The sequence below is a fragment of the Ursus maritimus genome, unplaced genomic scaffold, assembly GCF_017311325.1.
Source record: "Ursus maritimus isolate PB19 unplaced genomic scaffold, ASM1731132v1 scaffold_15, whole genome shotgun sequence".
NCBI classification, from domain to species: Eukaryota; Metazoa; Chordata; class Mammalia; order Carnivora; family Ursidae; genus Ursus; species Ursus maritimus.
Genome location: NW_024423897.1, coordinates 34,923,404 through 34,948,750, shown reverse-complemented (window position 1 = coordinate 34,948,750; position 25,347 = coordinate 34,923,404). Strand labels below are relative to the sequence as shown.

The window sequence follows — 25,347 nt, the reverse complement described above, 5'->3', positions numbered from 1 at the left end:
TTTTTTTTTTTTTTTAAAGATTTTATTTATCCATTTGTCAGGGAGAGAGAGCACAAGCAGGGGGAGCAGCAGGCTCCCCAGCCAGCAAGGAACCCGACACGGGATGCGATCCCAGGACCCAGAATCATGACCTGAGCCAAAGGCTCAGCCCAACCAACTGAGCAACCCAGGCATCCCAAAAAAGATACAATTCTAAGTCATAACTATAGTGGATGGCCTCATGATTAAATAACTAAAACCACAATGTATTTAAATGGGACAAAAGTCATTTCAGAAAAGATACATGCATTTTCAGGTACATTATGAAAAACATTCTAAAATGATTCCAATGCTTAAAGATTTTTTTTAATAGATTTTATTTATTTGTTGGAGAGAAGGAGAGAGAGGACGCATGCAGACCCAGGGGGAGAAGCAGGCAGAGGGGGAAGCAGGCTCCTTGCTGAGCAAGAAACCTGATGCGGAACTCGATCCCAGGATACTGGGATCATGATCTGAGCCAAAGGCAGTTGCTTAACCAACTGAACCACCCAGGCATCCTGTTTAAAGATATTTTTAATGGTTACCATAATGACTTCTAACCTCACAGAGGAAAAACAAAGAACTAACAGGATATGCTTTTTTTCAATATGATTTCCAATCATATATGACTGCTCAAAATAAACATTATCACAACATAAAGATTCTTATAATTTATTCTTTACTTAAAATTATAAATTACATAAAAAATTAAGATTCTCAGGATAACTTACCTGGGTTTCCATCATTGGCTTTTGGAAAGGAAATGTATCATGGTTGACACACCACAAAATGTCATTATCTTCATTTTCTGAAGCTGTCATCAGTAGAATACCTAACAGTTTAATACATAAAATCTTATTATATGATGCCAAATAATATGCACCCCTAATAATCTTAAAAATGTTAATTGCTAACATTAATATATATAACATATGTACATAGCATGCACTGTTTTAAGTAAACAAGTCACAAAATAAACAAAAATTAATCCCCTAATTAAAAATTAAAAATATGTCCCCTAAAAGGACATATAATTGTTGATAGGGTAGAATCATTAAGTTTTCCAGATCTTACACCTCATTTCTTTCAAGTAAACACTTTTTTCACACCTTAAATTTCTGATGTTAGGATATATTTTGCAATCAAATTGCTTATGAATTTAATTATTAACTTAAAAAAATGCATATTTAGTACATAAAAAATGTGATTTTCAATCAATGGTATCTAATATTCGATGAAATAGAATTTCATACTGGTTATCTCAAACATATCATGAATAAAAATGATGAAGTTACTAGTGGAATGGCAGAACGAATAGACTATAAAAGCACCATCTCAGCAATATTAGTTGATTTTGAAATATACTCTCCTGTGCTCAATTCCACCTCCTCCCGCTAACTTGTTCCCTTTATATTGGCTTTAGTGATATCAGCCTTAAGTCTACTGGATGGTTATAGGTGATAAGGACATAATTAATGTAAGAAATTAAAATATTCTAAATTTTATTGGAAAATCTGTTATTTTCAAATGGCTCAAAAGACATTCTAATTTTTAACAATTTAAAAAATCCAATCTTAAATCTGATAGTATTTCAGAACATACCTTTACTGTAAAGAGCTTTATGTACTTTTGAAGGCTTTTCCACTGTTGAGGACGCTGAGAATCCAGGAGGTAAGCGGACATGAACCAGTGTCAATGTATTAGGTCGTGCTAATGGTTGTCTGAACGGACAAGTGCTGAAATATAACCTTACACCTGATGATGGGATAAAATCATATATCAGTAACAGAAAATGAAGACTTGAGGTCATGTGCTATTGAAGTAAATCCACCGAGAAACATAGACCTGTTAAAATCACAGAATCTTAAATCCCCGTGTGTAATACCATGGGGAAGAGAGTTCTAAGAAAATGTCACTTGGAATTGAGAGGTGAATCAACATGTTTTAGCAGAAAGAATCTGCAACTATAAGCCAAGAGAGTCCTTGTTTCTATTCAGGTTGTCACTGAATATTAGCCACTCTAGTCTTCAGGCCTAGTTTTACATCTTTAATTTAAGGAGACAAAACTAGAAGAATCTTACAACTTTTGAAATCCTTAATTTTATGAATTAGTAATATGGCTTGACAATTGATACAGAAGTAAAAACACATTTCTAATCATAAGTTCCCAAATCTGAGGATTATCAAGTTCTAAAAGCGACAGCAGACATATAAATTAAACAACATACCTGCATGTGTGACTGCCAATAACTGACAGTCCAGCGATTCAGAATTTTCAATCACTGCTATTTGAACAATTGGCTTAAAAACAGAACGATCTATGGTCCTACAAAAGAGGAAAAAAACTAAAGTCTAATATGCTAAAGTAAGACTAACTTCTTAGATAATTAATACAATAGCAGCAAAGGCAGCAAAAACCCCTGAATACAAGCTTACATTGTTAGACATTACCCTTTTCTCAAAGATCATAAAAGAAGGCTAACTCCACTGGGTAAAGGGTTAATGAGGAACAAGGCATTTTGAGAGCATCAAATTATCTTTGTAAAGATTACCATTAATTAAAAAGAAGGAAAAATGAAACTTTATATTGGAGAAATCTGGTAAATAGCACCTTAACCAAGTGTTCAATAGTGGAAAAACTGGTGGTTATGGGCCTACTGATGTAACGCTGCAAGGTGTTCACATTACCTATGTAATACTGGTTAAAAAAAAAAAATTACCCTGAATCTAATGATAACGAAAAAAAGATAAATTCAGAAATTGGGATATCCCACAAATAAGACTCTTGCCTCTCCCCACCAAATATGAATATTTAGGGAAAAAAGAAAGATGGTGATACATCTGTTCTATATTAATAAGACAAATGACTGATGTAATTCACAGCTTCTGACTGAATCTGGGGAAATATGGAAAGAAAAACAGCTATGAAAGATTTTTGGGACTGCTAAGTAACGTTAATATGAACTGTATAATACTTCAAAATTATTAATTATTTTTAGGTGTGGAACTGGTATTGCGTTTATGTAAGAGACTCAGGACTTGGAATTTGAAGGATTTAAGGGTGAAAGTCATGACGTCTGCAACTTACATTCAAATAGCTCATAAGAACGAAAGTGAGCAAATAAGGGAAAATAGTAACTACTGCTGAATTTGGATAATTTGATAGGGTATTATCAGTTTTCACCATGCTGCTCTTCTAGTTTTTCTGTGGATTTGAAAACGTTTCCAAAAAAGAAGTAATGCCGGAGAAGAAAAAGGAAGCCCTTTGTCTTAGATTGTCTGTCTTGAGAATTTTTTTGTCACTGAAAAGCAAAGCCGGCCTTGAATTTTGCTAGGATATGTGAATGCAGCAATGACCCAAGCACAGAGAAAACCAAAGCTGAAAATTTGAGGTCTTTGTTATGTGAAGAGATTTTCTGCAGCTGAGCTGAATTAGTTGTGATATACATAAATCACAGCATGCAATGTCTGAAGACGTGGCTTGTAACTTGGGTACCACTACTTATCTAAGAGTCAGACTTCAGACAAATCATAACATCCCTTAGTTTCAGTTTCCTCAAGAACACAACGTGGACAATAAAACTCTAAAGTTCTGTTTTCCAAAACTGTACTTACATCAATTATCGGACCAACTAAACTTATACTACGCAGGCCTGTTAAAAGGTTGGAGTGGTTATTAGTGGGGAACTTTGAGACATGAAGTTTCCTAGTGACAACTCCTGTAATTGCCTGTCCAGACCACCTAAAGCTTAACGTTCCTAGGAAAAACATGTCAAGCTGTACTTTACACTGTAAAAAAAAAAAAAAAAAAAGTCTGCCCTATGTTTCAAACCATCCAACATTAGAATTAAAGGGAGAGTCTTTCTCTTGGAGCTGTTTCAAACATAACCTCCAGTGTCATCTTCTTCAACATTCCTTACCTTTTAGAGATATTTTGATGAGGAAATAATTTCAGTATGCTGCAGATATATAGCATAATGATATGCCTTGTACAAATGAAATGCCTGACAATTAATTACCTAGCAATGTTTCCAGCAGCAGAGACAATAGAATTCTGTGAAACTGAGGCAACTCTGCTCATTCCTTGTCCGTCTTGGCCCAAATCATACACCTGCGAATAAAAAATTGTACCCACTTAAACATAACTATGAATTTACAAAACCCGTACGCATTTTACAAAATAAGTTTTTGGATAAAATTTTATTAAGTAGACTTTTCCTTTTTAGGGATCCTTTAAGTTAGGTACTTCACACAGATATGGAAACATCAGAGATTTGAAATTTCATAAAAAAGGACCCCTAAGTAGTAGTTTGGGATTTTTTTTTTAAAAAGCACACAGCTCAGGGGTATCTGGGTGGCTCAGTCGGTTAAGCATCTGCTTTCGGCTCAAGTCATGATCCCAGGGTCCTGGGATCGAGCCCCACATTGGGCTCCTTGCTCAGCAGGGAGCCTGCTTCTCCCTCTCCCTCTGCCAGCTGCTCCCCTGCTTGTGCTTTCTGTTACAAATAAATAAATAAAATCTTAAAAAAAAAAAAAAAGCACACAGCTCATAGGAAAAGGCTAAGAGTAACCGAATCTCTTCCTTAAAAACAGGGATGTTCTTACCCCCCTTTAAATAGTAGTGTTTTAATACTTGCCTGTATTACTCCTTTCTCAGATCGTGTATATAAAATGTTTCTAGAATTATCAATTGCAATTTGAACAATAGGATCTAAAAATAAGACAAAAAAAGCAAAAAAAAAAACCTCTAAAGATTAACGAATTAAACAGAGTAGCCACTTACAACAAATTTATATTGCTGAATTAGAACTTTGCATTTAGGGGCTTTCTCTTGCTTTGCAGTTAAGTCCTACGATATTTACATGAGGACAAAGGCAAGCAGCATTTAAATCACACAATATATGAAAAAAGCAGACATCAAATACTATGACTAGATGAAGAGCCTCACAAATAAATTACTCTGTCTTCTCACTAAATTTTAAGCCAAATCAAAACTAAGTTCTAGATTATTTCTTCATTTAACATTTAATGAATGTCTACTACATACTAGAAACACAGGAAATAATTATACTCAGTGCATTCCTTCAAGAAACTTTCAATTTAATAAATTGTTGTGTGGGGCGCCCGAGGGCTCAGTCGGTTGAGCATCCAACTCTTGATTTTGGCTCAGGTCACAATCTCGGGTCATGGATTGAGCCCAATGGTCAGGCTCCATGCTCAGTACAGCATCTGCTTATCCTCTCCCTTTGCTACTCCCTCTGTTCCTCCCCCTGCTCACACCCTCCCTCTCTCTTAAATAACTAAAATCTAAAAAAAAAAGAGAGAGAGAGAGAGAGAAAGCTTATGAATATATAACAAATGTTATTTAAGAAGACAAACTTTCAGTTAAGAATGAGAATTTCTGAAGACAATGTTAAGCCAACAATCTTAAAAATTTTGATTGCCAAATTTATCGTTTTCTACTTACCATCTTCTGAGAATGTGAACTGTAGCAATGAAGGAACAAGGAAAGAAAGTGCGCTCTTTGAGTGGTTTATTTTCCTACATCTTTGGCTAAACCAACCTGCTTCTGCCTTAAAAGGAAAAATTGAAAGAAGCAAGACTTATAAATGTAGATACATTTGTCACAGCAACTAACCATATGCCCACATATATAAAAATCTTCAAATTTAAGTGAAATATCAATAATTGTAAATAAAGTGCAATATACTATTCAGAATAAGTACTGAGTTTAATCCTTTAATTAATAATAGAAGATGTAGTTAGCCATAATCAAATCACGGCTCTCAATGAAATCAGCTGTCTATTTCAAAACTTCATAGTGCTATGTTAATGAGCTTCTATTTTAATTATCTTGAAAACTCTTTTATTTCAAAGTAGTAAAGCAAATAATAAGTGCAGTTCATAAGAGCTAAATTACATAGAATAGGGGTACTTGTATCATCTCTTCCCATTTTGGCTAAAAAAAAAATCTTAACAGCAGCCATCGGCACCATAATCTACAGTTTACCTCTCAATGTCTGACTTTTGCCATACAAAACCTTTTGGGGGGGGTGGGTAATGAACAAAGCCAAGAGAAACTAGGTAAGAAAAAGGTACAATGTAATATTAAAAAAACACAGCTGACCAGGGTTGTAATCCCAGCTCTGCCTCTAATTAATTAGCTATGTGACTCTGAGAATATTACTTTATCAGTTTCCTAACATTTACCTTGTGAAAAAAGCCAATATGGTAGGGAAAAGACACAAAAAGTCATTTCAAAGTAGAGAAAACATACATGACCAATAAATACATGAAAAGATCCTCCCTCAGCAAGTAATAAAAAAAATTTCCTTCTATTAGATTGGTCAAAATTAGTAAGTTTGACAATACTACCATCAGTGAGGGGTGGTGGGATATATTCATAGAAGCCTGCTAAGAGTCTAAAAAACTCTTACAGAGCAATATGAAAATATTAATTACAATTTTAAATGCATATGCTCCACAACCCAACCATTAGAATTCTAAGTCTCTATATAAAAAAGTATCTACACATGTACACAAGAAGACCTACAAAAGAACAATTATGGCATTATTTATGAATAGGAAAACTGAAAACCTAGAAGTCCATCAAGAAAGGAATTGTTAAGTGAACAATGTACATCCATTTTACAGACAACTATGTAGCAATCACAACACATAACACAGTTAAGCGAAAAGCCAATTATGTAGCAAAACATGAGCAATAATCTAAGGAAAAACGTACAAAGGTACATCATGTATTTGTATACGTGTATACATATAATACATATGTATACATATTTATAGATACTTACCAATGCACCATGTCCTAAAAAGACATACTCAGAACCGGATTTTATCTCTGGAGAGAGGATTGGGTTTTATAGGCACGGTGTAGTTATGCAAGACTATGTACGGTTTTAACTATATGTTTGAATACTTTCCATAAGACTATATTAATGTGCTTATAAAATTAGAAAACAAAACTAAAATCTATCCCTACTTTACCCAGAGGGAGGAAAAAAAGGTTTATAAATGCCAGACTTACTTGGTATGCTACTTCATACAAACAGCCATCTTTTCCAGCCAAGAAAATTCTGCCATTATCAGTGGAAGTTATTGTTAAAAGGTAAGTATTATCAGTGGGAAGAGAATACAAAGGATCTGGAAGCAACTGCATTCCACCACACATACTGTCATTAAGAACTCCAGAACCTATTTTTTTAAAAGAAAGAACACAGGAATCAGCTTATCAGCTTTTTTAAAGTTTGAAACAATCACAGCATTATCTGCAGAATTGGTATTTTTACTAATTCTTATATCCAGACGCTTCCATAACATATACTTTTAAATTACTATAAAAAGTCTGATACAATTTATTCAAGTTAAATAGAACTTATAATATGTGTATATAGAAAAAATACATAATATGTTTTATACTTATAACATTATAAAACATAAATCGAAAACTATTCCAAATTATTAGATTTTGGAAAAGATCTAAAGGATTTGATAGTAATAATCATTAATTTGAGTCACTGAAATTCAACATTATTTTACCCAAAACAGACTGCCAGAATGCAAAAGAAATCATTGAATGTACTAGTAATAAATTGAGGGCTGCTTATGTTAAAGAAAAGAATAATGTTTATTTCAGCGTTCCACATGTTAAAACAGCCATTCAAAAAACCAGAAACAAATTGAAAGCATTATAGAAAAACTCACTAGTGTCAATTATTTCTCTTCTACTACTCTTTCATACTGTACATTTAAGGAGTGCATATTAATATGATAAACATATTCAAAATACTTCTTTGATGGAGTTACTAACCTGAGATATCATACCTATAGGGAAATATTTTCCGAAGAACAAATAATCTGGAAAGTTTACTTAGGGAAAAAAATTAGTTTTTAATTATATTAAATTGGCTACCATATTTTTATTTTAAAAATATCACATGTGGTTAACTATACCTGTTTGTAAATTAGCATAGCTAAGTCCAAGAATCACTATATCCACAGGGGTTGCCAAAACCAGGAGGTGTCGTATATGAGGTTGAAAGATGCCTAAGACAAAGTAGACATGAGTTAGGGATTATTCAAAAGAACATCCATTTCCACTATTTAAGCATTGATAAACTAATGGCTTTATCATTAAAATGAACTAGTGATTAAATAGTGTATGAAAGACGTGTCTGTCTGGTTCAGCTCGTAGAGTATGCGACTCTCGATCTTGGGGTCATGAGTTTCAAGCCCCACGTTGGGCGTGGAGCCTACTTAAAAAAAAAAAAAAAAAAAATTAGGGGCACCTGGGTGGCTCAGTCGTTAAGCATCTGCTTTCAGCTCAGGTCAAGATCCCACAGTCCTGGGATCGAGCCCTGCTCCGTGGGAAGTCTGCTTCTCCCTCTTCCACTCCCCCTACTTGTGTTCCCTCTCTCACTGTCTTTGAACTCAGTTTATCTCTGATGTTAAAATATTACTACCTATGATCATTTAAATAAGTAGATAGTAATAAAAAAGAACCATCTTAGAAAAGAAACACTTCAGTATTTAATACCAATTAAAATCAGTATTACATTATAAAATAGTTCATTAAAATACAAAGCCTTCTATTTGTATATTTATGCTCAGAGCAGCATAATTCATAGTACCCAAAAGATGGAAGCAACCCAACTGTCCATCAACAGATGAATGAATAAACAAAATTTGCTGTGTGTGTATGTGTGTGTATGTGTGGGTATATACATACACATAAAAGTATATGTATATAGGAATATCATCCAGTCTTAAAAAAGAAGAAAATTCTGACAATACTACAACAGGAATGAATCTTAAGAACACTATAAGTGGGGGGTGCCTGAGTGCATCCGACTCTTGATTTTGGCTCATGATCTCAGGGTGGTAAGATCAAGTCCCACATTGGGCTCAGCGCTCAGTCCAGAGTCTACTTGAGATTCTCTCTCTACCTCTGCCCCCTACTCGTGCTCTTGTGCTCTCTCCCCCTCTAAAAATAAATAAAATCTTAAAAAAAAAAAAACCATCATGAGTGAAATAAACCAGCCACAGAGATAAACATAATTCCACTTATATCAGGTAGTCAATTTCATAGAAACAGAAATGAGTTTATACTAAATGAGTTACCCCGATAAATTTGTATATCAAAACCAGATAATTTGTAGTTTCAGAGGGGACATTACCAAGTACACAATTTTTTTTATTAATTCATGCTAAAGTACTGTTTAACTTTATTTTTTTTTATTTGTTTAACATTAAAAAGTATGCAGTGGCATGAGATTCTATGTATAATTATCATTGTCATATTACGATATCCAAAAATAGTGTCTTACTGAAGGTAATAAAAGAAACTATATCTTATGTCATGATTATGGGCATCTCTTCATATCTATATCTTTGGCCTACTTCAGGGAATTAAATGCCACAGAAAGTCTAACAAAACTTTCACTTTCATTGATGAACATCAAGGGGCATAAAAGCCATTTTCGTCTATCAAGGTTCAAGTCAGTAAAGCTGAAGGCACAGATCTTCTACCTAATGAACTCAAAATATAACTGATATTTCATGATAAGTTGATTTAAAAAGCTTGAACTTTATGAAAACTTAGATTTTTCCTTAATAAAACCTTTATCTTATGCTTGCTTCAGCAGCACATACACTACAATTGGAACAATATAGAGAAGATTAGCATGGCCCTGCACAAGGATGACATGCACATACATGAAGTGTTCCATATAAAAAATTAAAATTAAATAAAAGCCTTAACTCTAAGTACTCAGTTACCAGCCTATGCCAAAGAAATCATCTTTGATTACAGAAACGTCAGTAAAGTTGGAATTTTATAGATGGTGGAGCTGGTTTATGGCTTTGAGTAAAGGGAGAAAAGTAAAAGCAGTGTCTTGTCAAATGATGCGATCTTCTCTAAAATCTCGCATCGTTTATTCAACTAATTTGCAACAGGAAATGGTAGAAATGGAAGCCATCTCCCTTCAGGATTCAACAAGGTTAAATGACTCACATTTCTCACTTTTGTCAGCTCTCACTTCTTATCTATAAAGTATAAACCTTATTAGCACTTTTTAGAAATTAATGTAAATTGTTTAGGTCTTTGGAACAGTTCAAAGTTTCACTACTTTTGAATGAAAAAGTTTTAAAGTTTTGAAAGAAACAGTTTAATACTTGTGCACAAATATGAACACTTAGGATTCTTTGCTAACGTATCTGTTTTTGCCTTTTTTAAAAAAATTTTATTTGAGAAAGAGAATGAAAGAGAGAAAGAGACAGAGAACACGAGCAGGGGGATGGGCAGAAGGAGAAGGAGACTCCCCGCCGAGCAGGGAGCCCAATGTGGGACTCCATCCCAGGACTCTGGGATCATGACCTGAGCTGAGGCAGGTGCTTAACTGACTGAGCCACCCAGGCGCCCCTGTTTTTGCTGCTTTGATGAAAAAAACAACAGAACCATAACACAATGCATTTTAGAAAGGCATGCTTTTGCACTGAAAACTTGGCCAATGGTACTTACCTTCAACTTCTAAGGCAACTTCAATGATAGTATGAAGTAATGCTTTTTCAAGAGATGTTGGTTCAGAAATAGGAAAATATAAAGTTCTCTTCTATTGAAAAGTCCACTGACTTTCCAGAACTAATTGACTGAACTTGAGGTAGGAGGCTTACTGTATTAGACAAGGAAAGACCATTCCAAGAATAACTTCCAGGAAGGAGTTTACACATGATTTGACTTCGGTGGCAGCCCTACTTGATCATACAGATGAGGTAAAATGACTCAAAATCACTAATCATTCATAATCACTATAATGAATAATATCCCAAAGCCATAAGCTCTTTTAGCTAAATTACCTCCCTGGAAGATGCAAATGAAGCTAGACAACCATGTGATTCTTTCAACACATGGAAAATGCTTCCCTGAACTCAGGAAAGTGTGATTAAGTCTTGCCAATTTCTCTGTGGACAAAAACCTGCAAATGCTAGAAAACACTGAAGAACTGTTATGTTTTATTAAAACAATCATAAAATTGAAACATGTATTCATATTCTTCTTCCTTACACAGAAATCACCAATAAAGCAAACTCTCGCCAAAAAGCTTGACTCAGAAAACAATGTCTTTAAGAATAATGTTTTCTTGCAACGGGCAAAGTAAGATACGGACTTTGTTAACTTTAACATTATGTTCGAGAGTCAGAATTTTCAGTGCTTATAGACAGCAAAGTCAGAGCTGTTTCAGAATCAGGGTGGCTCATTCGGTTAAGTGTCTGACTCTTGATATTGGCCCAGGTCATGATCTCACAGTACTGAGATCCAGCCCCAGAGGCCAGCTCTTTGCCTAGCATGGAGCCTGCTTAGGATTCTCTCTCCCTTAGCCCCTTCGCCCCATCGTCTGCACACTGTCTCAAAAAAAAAAAAAAAAAAAAAAACAAGAATTCTTTATCAAAGATCACACCTTTGTTGTCATATCAAAGACTTGCAATAATTTTAATTTTACACTGAAGTTTATATTTGAGTAGAACAAAATTTTACTATTTACTTTAGACAGACAATTTATATTTATTAAAATACAGAGCAGGGACAACCCTCCACTGTTATTATGAATAAACTTTTAGATAGTAACCTTTTTATTTATATTATTTATTATTTATTTATTTTTTAAAAGATTTTATTTATTTATTTGACAGAGAGAGAGACAGAGACAGCCAGCGAGAGAGGGAACACAAGCAGGGGGAGTGGGAGAGGAAGAAGCAGGCTCCCAGCGGGGGAGACCGATGTGGGGCTCGATCCAAATCATGCCCTGAGCCGAAGGCAGATGCTTAACGACTGAGCCACCCAGGCGCCCCTAGATAGTAACTTTTTTAAAAAAAGGATTTATTTAGAGAGAGAGCATGTGTGTGAGCACACATAAGCAAGCAGGGGGCAGAAGCAGAGGGAGAGGGAGTGTCTTAAGCACACTGCACTGAGTGTGGAGCCCCATGCAGGGCTCAGTCTCACAACCCTGAGATCACGACCTGAGCCAAAACCAAGAGTTGGATGCCTAAAGGACTGCGTCACCCAGGCGCCCCTATGAATAAGCTTTTAAATGTGGAAAAAAGAGATACATACCTCAGGGTGAAGAATTCCTTGAGGTTCTACATCAAGGAAGTAAGTTTCCAATGTAATCACATTAACAGTGTATAAGACTGCATGTTTGTACCATGTGAATCATTTCGAAACAGCTGTGATGTCAAAATATTTTATTTAGGTCTTACAAACAATTGTTTACTATTGCCCATTGTAGGAAGATTTCTCATACATTCAAAAAATGTATATTAAATTTAAATCTATTATCTTGTCATTAGCTCTGATAAAAAAAATCTGGCACAATGAAGTTGAAACTGTTAAATTAAACAATGCTTGCCATTTCTTTAAGATTTATTCTGAACTCTTTTTATTTCCATGGGCTATCAAGACTAAAAAAATGTAGAGACAAAAATGGTTTTTGTATTAAATTCAGTAACTGATGAAAAATGTATAATGTAAAAAACTCCAGGTAAATCAACAAAGAGTAATAAAAAATACGCAAAACAAAATTCAAAAATTGTAGTTTAACAATTTTATTTATTTAAAAAAAATTTTTTTTTAAAGTAAGCTCTACACCTAATGTGGGGCTTGAACTCATGATCCTGAGATCAAGAGTCACATGCTCTACCAACTGAGCCAGCCAGGTGCACCAGTGTAACAATTTTAAAGACAGACTCACTTCTACTGTAAAGTAAATAAACCATTAAGTATTCCTAATCACTTTACATATTTCTAGTTAGAATTCAGAACAAAACTTCAATAAAAATTTCAACTATGTAAAATGAACTGTTATTCAGTCCTATGTATATACATACCTAAATTAATCATTACATTTTTATTTCTTACCAGCTTTTGGTTTCACAAGCCCCACAGCAAGAATAGTCTCACTAAGTCCATCAAAATATGCAAGGTCTCCTCTGTCAATAGTTAAAGAAAAACATGTTATACATACAAAAAAACCCCAAAGTTTTATCTAAAATGTTCTTTAAGACTACAAAATGTAATGAAAAATAAACCAGCAAACAAAACTGTTTCAGTTCCAAGATCCTGGCACACAGGCCTGTCTAAGGCTAATAAGCATAAACCAGGAAAACAGGGAATGCTGCTCCCCCTCCCAAACCTCCCCCCAACCAGGCTGTAAGGCTCAAATAACAGCAATTCTACTGCTGGGGCAAGACCCTCTCAGAACAGATTCATAGGGAAAGTATAAGGCTGAGAGTGGAATAGAAACATTGAGAAAAAAGTCTCCAGCATCCCAAACTGTATCCTAAGTGCAAAGTGATTCTACAGGAATTTGAAACCTCTGATCCACTGAGGGTAACCACAGCAATGACAAAACCAAACTCAGCTCAACTCCTGACTTGGAAAAAGTCAACTTTCTCCATAATAAAGCCCTACCTGCTAGGCCCATTTCTACGGATAAATACTATTTATTTACTTCAGTATCCACTCTCCTACACACAATATCTAGCTTTCAAAAAACACGAGACACAAAAAAGCACAGGAAAAAAAAAAAGCCTGTCAAGAAACAAAGCAATCAACAGAAATGGACTCAGCTATGAGCCCGATCTGTGAACTACAGGCAGGAAATTTAAAATAAATACAATTAATATAGTACAGGTACTAATGGAAAAGGTGGACAATATATAAATGAACAGATAAGGAATTTCAGCAGTGAGGTGAAAATCACAATAAGTGAAAGTATTAGAAATAAAAGGCATAGCAGAGAAAGAATGTCTTGGAAGAACTTTTTAAGTAGACTTGACATAACTAACAAAAGAATCCGTGATCCTGAAGTTGGGTCAATAGAAATTATCCAGACTGAAACTAAAAGGAAAAAAAAAGAAGAAAGAATGGAGAAACAAAAATAGAACAGAGCATCCAAAACCTGTTGAAGAACATCAATCTAACAAAAGTGTAAAAATCTCAGAAGACAGAGGGAGAGAATGGGGCAGCACAAATATTTGAAGGTAAAAACTGAAAAATTTCCAAAAATAATGAAAGACATCAAACCAAAGATCCAAGAAAATCAGAAAAGGCCAAACAGGATGAACACCAAGAAAAAAAATATTATGATCCAGACTTTGAAGAAAACTTCTGGTTGTTCTGAAAAGGGCCAAGCAAACAGAAAGAAAACACCTCAATGGCCACTTAGGTGGACCAGGTTTCCCCCTTTTTTCCATATTGTTGATAACTGGCACAGCCTCCAGAAACTAAGACCAATATTGGGGAAGTTAGAGGTTACAGAATAAGAAATGGAATAAGATTACATGTCTATCATCCAAGTGGAATTAGGATTCATAATAAAAAACTAATGGAATAACTGAAAGGAAGCCCAAGGTTTTTGCAGTATTAAACTTATGAACTAAAGATTTATACCCAGGACTTGTGCCCTGATTTTTTTTTCCAGTAAGTACATTGTCCAGATGATTTCTCTTTAAATGAGTTCTAGTTTTAAACAGTAAGGTTGGACTATATGTTCCATGTGAACAGGGACTATATTTACCACATTCAATGCTGTTCCTAGTACAAAACAGTCTGATACATGACAAACTCAATAATATTTTATTAGATGGATATGTTAGATGCTAATGGAAATATAGAAATTTTCATTAAAGGGAAAACCCTTTTTAAGGAAATTATCCTTACATTGATCTATTATGTAGGTTTTTGGCATTTGATTTTCTTAAATACACTCATGCCTAAATGAAGAGGTTTTATTCCTTAGTATCAAAATGACCATGTTACAATACAACAAACTAAAGTTCAGGGTACATGAAGAACAATCACAACCATACATCACTGCTATTAGGGCTATATAACAGTTCAACCATAACTCTAGCTATGAAAAGTTCTAATTGAAAAAAATCAGTGAACAAAAATGGTTTCATTTAAGCTACATGTTCAAGTTTATGTGTCACGTCAACTCAATGATACAGTGGATGTGTGTGTGCGTTCCTAACAGGTGTCTTAATTAACCAAGGGCAAGAGTAACAACAACATGGGCCTTCCTCCCATTAACCCACTTAACCACCTAAAGATATTATGACTGGTAATAAGCCAAAATTTATCTCCAGGAAGCCAGGTGAGATGACCAGATCACTAAACGTTATTTTAGCAAGAATGCCTTGGACCTTCACTCAGACTATTACATACATTCAAATTACACATCGGTCAAGCTCACAGACCAACAAAACTCTTTTGTCACTTCAGTAAGTTAAGAGACTCCTGATGCATAGAAATGCATCGAAAATAGAGATCCTTAAAAATATCAAACCATCTCTCAAGAAACTACTATTAGGCTATCTTATTGGAAGATAAGAGCTTGGCAACTAGACCCCTGCTACTCAGAATGGTACTCAGACTGGCAGCATCACTGGAAGTTTCTAACAAATGCAGACTCTTGAGGCTTACTCAGAACTACTATAACAGAATCCACATTTTAACCCCATCTCCTGGTGATTGATATGCATACTGAGAAGCACTGATCCAGATGTTAGATGAATGAAAGATAAACCAGGCAGCTTCTGATGAGTAGAACACTAGCTACGGTTAAGAGAATCTCAATTCTAGCCATGCTACAGCAAACTAGCATTAAATACATACCCGTCTTCATAGTTCCACATGAATATGTCACTGTCAATTGTGAGCCAAGCTCTGCTGATAGGAGGGAACACGCCCATCATGCAGTTACACTGCATATCTGAAGTAGTGTGGATGTAAGGCAAAAAGATTTCAATCTTATCTTTCTCAAATGTGTTTGGAGAGATTTTGATCTAAAATTTATGATTAAAAAATCATGACCTAACCACTCTTTAATAGAAAGAGCAAATAAAATATCTTGATTTCTAATGAGTTTAATGAAAGACATAGCTTATTACAGAAATAAACCTGTAATTTATAATTTCTAAATAATGCTGTCCGACCACTTGAAATGTATTCTAAAGGACAAATGTAATGTTGTTACCATTATTAACTCAAAAAAGAATACTGGTTATGAATAACACCACCGAATTTTGACATGAAAAAACTTACTGGAGCAGTTTCTCCAATTGTGTAAGAGCAAGATTGATTTAAAAAAAAAAAAAAAAAAAAGCACATGGTATGCTAAGTCATAGGTGATAATTTGCAAGCTTCTTATAAATAGTACAATTGAAAAACAGACAAAAATTATATTATGTAATTATAAGACAAGGAAACAACTATGAAATAATTTCCTAATGTCTCTTGCAGAAAAAGTATTATCAGAAGATTAAAGAATATTAAGAAACTAAGCAAGGGTACAGTATGGGATAAGGTATGTTTTATATTTAATAACACTATTTCACAAAATCTCAGAGAGACACTGAAAATTTTAGGGAAAATATTAGATTCTACTAGTTTTTCTATTATAAGTATTTCCTTAATTTTCCATTTCCTTTTTTTTCTGAATCAGACTGTAATGAAATTTGAAATGCTTTTACTTTAAATATATTAATATACTTTTAAAAGTCTCATTAAATTTTAATATACCATCTTAATGTCTATATAATGAGGGCTATAGATTAATAAAAAAACTTCCTAGCAAATAACTATAAATCTAATGCCTTAATAGGGTATAGCACGCTTTAAAAAAATTAAATAAAATCTTCTTTTTAGAGGGTAAGAAAACTCCTCTAGCAACTCAGTCTATGAAGATGCCATTAAGTTCCATTCTTATCGTGATCCTTAGAAATGCAATCACTTATAAACTTTAATTCTAAGATACCAAAAACTTTCGGGGAGGGGCAAAAAGAAGTACCTGGCAGTTTGTTTTTAAACAGTTTTAGAACGACATCCCAGTTTTAAAATGTTAACATATGAGAAAAAATAAAAATGAAAATCATGGGTCTTCCAGCTAAAATGTGGTAGTAAAAGCTTCCTTGTAGAGCATTCAACTGGAAAGTACTACTTTGCAAGAATATCATTCAAAAATGCAGAATTCCTTAAAAACAATTCACTCTCTTCAATGTCCCAGAACAATTAAAATGTGATTCAATTTTCAACATTCAATGTTGTATGAAAGTTTCTAGGCATATGGCAAACCACCCACATACTTTAAATGTTTTTTAAATAAAACTCTTAAATGAACTTAAATACACACACCAATTAAACACAAAGCAAGAACTATAAGAACACCAATTTTAAAAAATATTAAGGAGTTAAAAACAAGGTAACAGGATACGTCCAAACTGTTCAACAAGTTCAGGTGGGAGAGGAACTCTTCGGATGGAACTGATCTCTGGAAGGTTGGGCACCGACAGCAAACCAGGTCCTTGTAGAGGATAATCCATATCTGACATGCCAGAAACAGTGGGATTATCTGCAAGTAATTTAAAAAAAAAGCATTTATTATAGTAATAATGTTTTGGGCATCAATTAGGCATATTGAAGCACTGCAAGTTACAAAAAAAATTGTGCATCTGGTGGTTGTAAAGGTATAGAGAGAATAAAATAGTTCTGACCCAACACAAAGGAGGCCTGAGAAAATAACAGTGTTAAGGTAGGGGCAGTTCAGGTTTCAGCACTGAACAGAAGGTTCTCTTTCACAAAGACTCCATAGGAAAGGAAATAGTTCAATAATTTAGTTTTTTTTTTTCTCTTATTTTACTAATCTGAAATGGGCAAATATTTATAAAACCACTTTGTAACTGTCAGATAAAACAATTGTGAACAAAACATTGATTGGGGAAAAAACCAGCCATTTCTTTCCCAACTTAGATATTACTAGATTAAAACAATCTATGCATTTTTCTGTTAGACGAACCCCCAAGACCAATAAGATAAATACAAATAATACCACATAAGCAATATTTTACTGGGGGAAACCACAGACTGCTCTATAAAGTGTTCTCGTTTAGCAACCTTTCTCTTGCTCTAAGACACAGGCAACTAAAGGCAGGAGTGGGCTGCTCTATTCAGCCTGTCCTTTCTATGTCCTGAACGGGAGGTGTTCTTTAGATCTGACTGATGACTTATATTTATCCCAGGCACCTTTCCAGGCTCTCTTTCAGTACAAAGATGTTGGGGAATACTGACATATAAAAGAAATTCTAAATTATTATGGAATTTTAATATACAACTAGCGAGAAAAATGCAATCAATTCCTATGTGCTGATTGATTACCCAGTTTCAACAATTACCAATAACATGCCTGATCATGTTTCATTTAAATCCCTAGCTACTCCTTCCCTAATGAATTTTTTGAAGCAAATCCCAGACATCCCATTTAATCTTAAAACATAATTTTAATAGGATATTGCACACGTTAAATGGCAGTGGGAACACAAAGGATGGAATTAATAACTCAGGTGAGAATGTGAATGGCTAAGAAAGCCCTCAGAAAGGAAGTGATATTCAAGGGAAGAATGTCAGGCAAAGATAAAAGAACATTCCAGAAGTGATGAAGTAAATTATGATGTAAAATAGAATCCTGAAGAGACAGCTTCTTACGGTAAACGTGTTAAATTCAGTGTGACTGGAACAAAGAGTTTGAGAATAAGATGGAGGAAGGGGAGATTAGGTTGAAGAAGCTGGTGTAAAGGTGGATAGAAATGATTTAAATCGGATAAGAGAGGACAAGAATGCATGGACTCTTTACATCTTGCTTTTCAAACCTAAGGAGGTCAAAGGGAGTATAATGCTATTCAAGATGAGAGTTGCTAACAGGCCACTCAGTTCTTGTAAGACAAGCCCGCTGGTAAGTAGCTATCAGGAACAAATACTACATTTGTTTTATTTCTATCTTTTCTCTGACTGTAAGTCTACTCAATGATTTTTATAAACAGCCAAAAGCCTCCTTTAGGTTTACATTGCACAGATTATCCTTGTTACTTTAACTTGGTTATTGTTTACCAAAAACCTTGTTTGTTAGACTTCTTTTCTCCAATATACGTCTCACAAAGGGGTCATTTTTTTTTATTTTTTTTGAAGATTTTATTTATTTATTTGACAGAGATAGAGACAGCCAGCGAGAGAGGGAACACAAGCAGGGGGAGTGGGAGAGGAAGAAGCAGGCTCATAGCGGAGGAGCCTGATGTGGGGATCAGGCCCTGAGCCGAAGGCAGACGCTTACCCGCTGTGCCACCCAGGCGCCCCTGGGGGGTCATTTTTTTAAAAGCAACTTATATAACTCCATTCCTTGAGGAACCTGGCCATAATTAAAACCGTTAAACAAAGCATTTTCCCGTCACCTCTCTTTGTTGGCCCATACACTGCCTTACCCTCCCGGTCCATCGTCACAGCTAATATCCCTGCTCTCTTCCTTTATTCCACTGGTAGTTCTTAACTACATTTGTATTACAGGACTTCGTATTACACTAACTCTACACATAATAAAGACTATCTCTGAGAGGAGACGGTAAATTTCCAAATTAATTTCGTTTACCCGTCTGTTTTAGCCTAAAGTTAATGAGGAATTAAAAAGAATGAGACTTGGATCAGGTGGTCCTACTCAACTGGCCTTGGCGATGAACACTTGGAGGCAGTGAACAGCTCATTAAGGTTGGGGTCTTTGCTTCAATGGGGTTGTTCGTCACTCCTACCCTCTCAAATATCGGCAGTGAAGTGAGGACAACAAAATAAACGGAAAATAGGCTCTTTTTGCTCTTCGAAATGTAGCAAACAGCTAAATCTCAAAATGTCTTAGTCGGGCCCACCCCGGGGATAAGGACCTAGTTAGGAAGTCAGGAGAGAGTCCTTTCTGCTGAGAAAGCAGTCATCAAATGGGCACTGATCACTCACTTGGGGCAGACACCATGAGAAGCTCGGAAAGGTCCGGGTACATGCGGTCTTCTTGCAGCTGACGGTCGATGAGCCGCCCTGCATTTTCCAAAGCTTCCTGCAGCGCTGAGGCCGACGTGGAGGCCGGCATCGCCGAGCCCAGTAAAGAAGACGGCATGTCGAGACTCGGAGACACCAGGGTCTGGAAAAAGTAAAAAACCAAGGAGAAAACAGAGAAAAACCCAACACCCTAGCTCAGACCCGCAGCTTAGAGCGCGCGCGCCAAACGAGCGCCTCGGCGCCTGTGCATGACGCACTTCCGGTTCATCTGGAGGGGAATTTGAAGGCTGCGTTTTGAAGCTGAAGAGAGGAAGCTGTGGAGGGGCTGGACGTTAGGGGCGGAGCGAGTGAATGGAGGCTCTTTCCCGGGCGTTAGGCTGGGCGCTTGAGAGGGTGGGGGAGGAGAAAATCCGTGGAGGTTACCTAGGGAAGGGAGGAAAGAAAGGGAAAGGACCGGGAAAAGAGGGGGCCGGGAGGGGTGGGGAGGTGGAAGGGAGCAGCGGGCGGGTAAGTGGGAGCTGGGTAGGGCCCGACAGGCGGCTCCGGTTCTGGGGGGTTTCGCGAGCGCGGGATCTTGGCGTCTCGAGCTTTGCAGCCTAGAATCTCTCAACTGCAACTACTTAAGAGTTTGCGCGTCAATTTCTTTGGCACTCTAAACAGCTTCTCCTGTAAGAATGGATAGGAGTTGGTAGCTTCTCAGAAACAGTTTACGTGTGAACCAAAATTTCACTACATTTCTTATGGGCTTCACTGTAAATTCATCAGACTTTTCTGTCTGGGGCAGTCAGTAGAGCATGTGACTCTTGGTGTCTGCGTGGTGAGTTCAAGCTCCACCTTGGAGTGGAGCCTTCTTCAAAATCATCAGGCTTTTCTATTTATGTATGGCTACTGTTACTGGGAAGAATTGTGTGTTTACGGAGTCATTCGTTGCATGCAGGGGGCTGCTGCTTCCTTTATTTCTCATTACAGAGAGGAAGAAGTGTATTCTAATTCATTGGTTGACCCCCAGCACAAAGGAGAGGGACTGGGATAAAGTAGGTCCCTTTACATTACCCAAATTCTAGAGAAACTGAATTTATAATTTGTGTCAGGCATTGTGCCTGGTGCTGGAAATACCAAACTGACACATCCCTGTCTTCAAGGTGCTTGATGCAGGGACACACAAAATAAAGCAATAAAGTGCATCACCACAATTTTTTATGGGATATGTATTTTTTTAAAGATTTTTTTTTAATTTTTTTAAAATATTTTTATTTATTTATTCGACAGAGATAGAGACAGCCAGTGAGAGAGGGAACACAAGCAGGGGGAGTGGGAGAGGAAGAAGCAGGCTCATAGCGGAGGAGCCCGATGTGGGGCTCGATCCCACAATACCAGGATCACGCCCTGAGCCGAAGGCAGACGCTTAACCACTGTGCCACCCAGGCGCCCCTATGGGATATGTATTAATTGCAGTAGGAGGGTATGATGAGCAAGAAGAGGTTAGATAGGCTTCATTTCACACAGAAGGCAACTAGAGTGGTCAAATCAAAACACTCAAAGAGCATTCCTTATTTAGTGCTCGTTTAGAACCACACATAAGTAAGCTTCATCCCCTTATATTCTTAATAGTTTAGCTAGTAACGGAATTACTCCATATTGACTAGCTAAACTGAAAGAGGACTTCAACAACCTCCGTTTTGATCTCAAACTTCCTAATTAAGTTCTTTCCAGCTTATCTCTTAACTCAGGCTGAAGATCCTGCTGGCAAAGCATCCTGTGATGGGAACTGAAAGTACGCCCTCAAACAATTAGGACTGCCCTGAGCCAGCAAAACCCTGCCTGTAGTTGACCCCCAAGATAATGATGGACCTGACCTTTACTGCCCACGTGCCGGTATCTACTGACCTTTGTCCCACATTTTCCTTATATAAACCTAGGAGTATTTTCAGCAGGTTGAAGACCGTCTTAGAGACAATAGTCTGCTGTCTTCCCAGTGTTGTCCTCACTCAAATAAATTCCTTTCTTGTTTCATCACCACTTGTTTCTCTGCCTTTGGATTTTTCAGTGGTGAGTGGCTGAACTTTGTATGTTTGGGACCCCTTGAGCCAGGTGCTTTTGTGCCCCTGTGCCCAGGATACAAAACTATGGTCTTTGCTAAACTATGGTCTTTTGCTACTTGAATTAGTTTTTAGTTAGTTTAGTTTTAGTTAACCCTCAAGGGGTTAACTAAATTTCTGAATATTTAAACTTCTGGGATGTTACAGATCTATAGGTATAATTTAAGACTTAATAGGAAGTATATCAGGAAAAATTAGATTTATATTATTCGTGGATAAATAGGCAGATGGTTCTCCAGCCATCAACTTTCTTTTATTCGGTAGACCACAGATTGAAAACTGATGATTTGGCACAGTGTTTGTTTGTTTTTAATTTAAGGTAAAACATATGATTGAGAGGTTTCAATTCCACAAATTGGATGGTCCGGCAATACTGGTCTAATATTTCTGCACTGCAACAATATTCCCAGGGGCCTAAGTCCAAGGATTTCCGTTTATTTGTACATTGCCTATGGTTGCCTTCCAGCTACCACTGCTGAGTTGAGTAGTTGCTACACAGACCACAGGGCCTCACAGCCTAAAATATTTACCACCTAGCCCTTTACAGGAAAAGTGTGTGAAGTCTTCCCTAAAGTGATTCTAAAACTTTTTGATTTCAGGACCTCTTGAGACTCTTAACAATTATTAAGGATTACAAAGAGTTTTTTGTTTTGTGTGGGTTGTATTTGTTCATAAGTGCTAATATCTCCTAAAAACAAATTTAAAAAGTCATTTAAAAGAATAAGCCTTGGGGCACCTGGGTGTCTCGGTCCTTAAGTGACTGTCTTCAGCTCAGGTCATGATCCCAGGGTCCTGGGTTCCAGCCCTACGTCCCGGCTTTCTGCTCAGCGGGGAGCCTGCTTCTCCCTCTCCCTCTGCCTGTTGCTTCCCCTGCTTGTGCTCTCTTTCTCTCTCTCTCTGACAAATAAATAAATAAAATCTTAAAAAAAAAAAAGAATAAGCCCAATCCATTTTAATTTAAATGACACATATTTTATGAAAAACCACAATAGTTTGTGAAACTAAATATTAGAAGAGTGCATTATTTTACATTTTTCCAAACCTCTTAAATGTCTGGCTTAATAAGACAGATAAGATAGATTTTCATATCTGCATTTGCCGTCAGTGTGTTGTGATCTGTTGTTTACTTGAAGTATATGAAGAAAAGTGGGCCTCACATAGTTATGTAATGGGAAAGGGAAAAGTATTTTAATAACCTTTTTAGGTAGTTGTGAATGTTATTCTCTGATAGATTATCAAAACTTGAAAAATGATGTAGCTTTTTTTGTTTGCTTTTTTAAGTGGGCTCCACACCCAGCATAGAACCCAACACAGGGCTTGAACTCATGACCCTGAGATCAAGACCTGAGTCAAAACCAGAAGTTGGCCACTCAGCCAACTGAGCCCTCCAGGCATCCCAAGTGGTATAGTTTCTTTTCTTTTTAAAAAATTTAAAAACTTATTATTTATTTGAGAGAGAGAGAGAATGAGAGCACATGAGTGGGGGCGGGCAGAGGGAGAGGGGGAAACAGTCTCCCTGCTGAGCAGGAGCCCAATGTGGGGCTCAATCCCAGGAATCGCTTAACCCACTGAGCCACCCAGGTGCCCCACCCCAAGTGGTATAGTTTCTTAAAAGTTAGTTATGATGTGGAATTAGAAACCATCAGTGAATTTTTTTTGAACTTTGTTAAATTAAAAACACTCGGGGCGCCTGGGTGGCATAGCGGTTAAGCATCTGCCTTCGGCTCATGGCGTGATCCCGGTGTTATGGGATCGAGCCCCACATCAGGCTCCTCTGCTATGAGCCTGCTTCTTCCTCTCCCACTACCCCTGCTTGTGTTCCCTCTCTCGCTGGCTGTCTCTATCTCTGTCAAATAAATAAATAAAATATTTAAAAAAAAATTAAAAACACTCATCTGTCTTATATTTTGGACCTTCTATCTATGCATGATTCGGTAATATTATGTGTTGATCATTTGGGAAATACTGGTTTTCTAAGTTATGCAGATCTTCCAAATGTTGCCATATTTCATTAACCAATAGGAAAAAATTATCGTGTTAATATTACTACCGATCTTAACAGAAAAATCTTTTAAGTATTAGGAAGTTGTCAAGCTTATGGTGGTGGACACAACCTTGATACAATCTTGATAAGTTTTTCAACATTCTAATTTTATCTTGAAAGCTCAAATTTTCCTTAGTAACAAGTACAGTGAGTTGTTTTCCTTGAAGTGACTAACTCATTTCATTCATTCTTGTGTAAAGTGGGTATGTAACAGTGAGGAATATGAGGACTACTACAACAATTTCCTTGTAATTGACTTGATTTATGCTGAGGCACCAGCAGTTTTACCCACTGTTGCTTCTGCATCATCAGTGCAAATGTCAATAGAGTGAAAAAAGCAAATGGCTTAATATTATTATGAAAATAATTTTGATTTCATGAACATCTTTACAGGAATCCACACAATACATTAAGTACACTAGCCCTATTAGGTATTTAGAGTTTTAAAAAATATTCTCATTTGGGATGCCTGGGTGGCTCAGTTGGTGTCAGTTAAGTGTCTGCCTTTGCCTCAGGTCATGATCCCAGGGTCCTGGGATCCAGTCCCACGTTGGGCTCCTTGCTTGGTGGAGAGCCTGCTTCTCCCTCTGCCTGCCACTGCCCCGGTTGTGCATGCACACTCTCTCTCTCTGACAAATAAATAAAATCTCTTTAAAAATATCCTCATTAGAACAGAAGTTCCATGAGAGCAGAGACTATGCTCTCTGTCTTCACTATTCTCACTAGCATCTGGCACTTAGTAATGGCCAACATTTATTGGATGTGTAATACATACCAGGCATTATTCTAATTGCTTTATGAGCATTAACTCATTCAATCACCAGAAAAATCTATGAGGTGATAGGTGCTATTGTTATACTATCCACTTAACAGACGAAGAATTTGAAGCACATAGAGACTAAATAATTCATTAAGATTATATTACCAGAATGGGGCCCCTGGGTGGCTCAGCTCTTAAGCATCTGCCTTTGACTCAGGTCATGATCCCAGGGTCCTGGGATTGAGCCCCGCATCGGGCTTCCTGTTTGGCGGGAAGCCTGCTTCTCCCTCTCCCACTCCCCTTGCTTGTTTTCCCTCTCTCACTGTCTGTATCTGTCAAGTAAATAAATAAAATCTTAAAAAAAGATTATATTATCAGAATCATGATTTGAACCCAGATAGTCTAGTTCTGGAACTCATTTGCTTAATGCTATCCTGTCTCTCAAATGTTTAATTCACAAATAATTTTACTTTGTTTGCTCCAAGAAAATCAAAAATTTTCTGGTGTACTTAACATTTTATTAGGAAGATGTCTCATA

General features: G+C 36.5%; 1 protein-coding gene and 1 non-coding gene across 2 annotated transcripts in view; one reads left to right on the top strand and one right to left on the bottom strand.

The window, feature by feature from the left end:
- NUP155 (nucleoporin 155) overlaps window positions 1–20,148 on the bottom strand; it is a 64,069-nt gene extending 43,921 nt beyond the window's left edge. Inside the window, exons 1-12 of the mRNA XM_008692623.2 lie at window positions 19,868–20,148; window positions 17,310–17,447; window positions 15,713–15,809; window positions 12,953–13,023; window positions 7,993–8,085; window positions 7,067–7,233; window positions 5,486–5,591; window positions 4,656–4,729; window positions 4,038–4,129; window positions 2,247–2,344; window positions 1,621–1,773; window positions 750–850 (exon numbers count right to left, since the gene is read on the bottom strand). Of these exons, the coding sequence (XP_008690845.1) occupies window positions 750–850; window positions 1,621–1,773; window positions 2,247–2,344; window positions 4,038–4,129; window positions 4,656–4,729; window positions 5,486–5,591; window positions 7,067–7,233; window positions 7,993–8,085; window positions 12,953–13,023; window positions 15,713–15,809; window positions 17,310–17,447; window positions 19,868–20,024 (1,347 nt within the window). The 5' untranslated portion in view covers window positions 20,025–20,148. The remainder of the gene's footprint in view (window positions 1–749; window positions 851–1,620; window positions 1,774–2,246; window positions 2,345–4,037; window positions 4,130–4,655; window positions 4,730–5,485; window positions 5,592–7,066; window positions 7,234–7,992; window positions 8,086–12,952; window positions 13,024–15,712; window positions 15,810–17,309; window positions 17,448–19,867) is intronic.
- LOC121102791 lies at window positions 9,672–9,773 on the top strand. Its single transcript, XR_005834914.1, has one exon. It is a non-coding gene; the product is annotated as a U6 spliceosomal RNA (small nuclear RNA).
- Window positions 20,149–25,347: the final 5,199 nt, after the last annotated feature.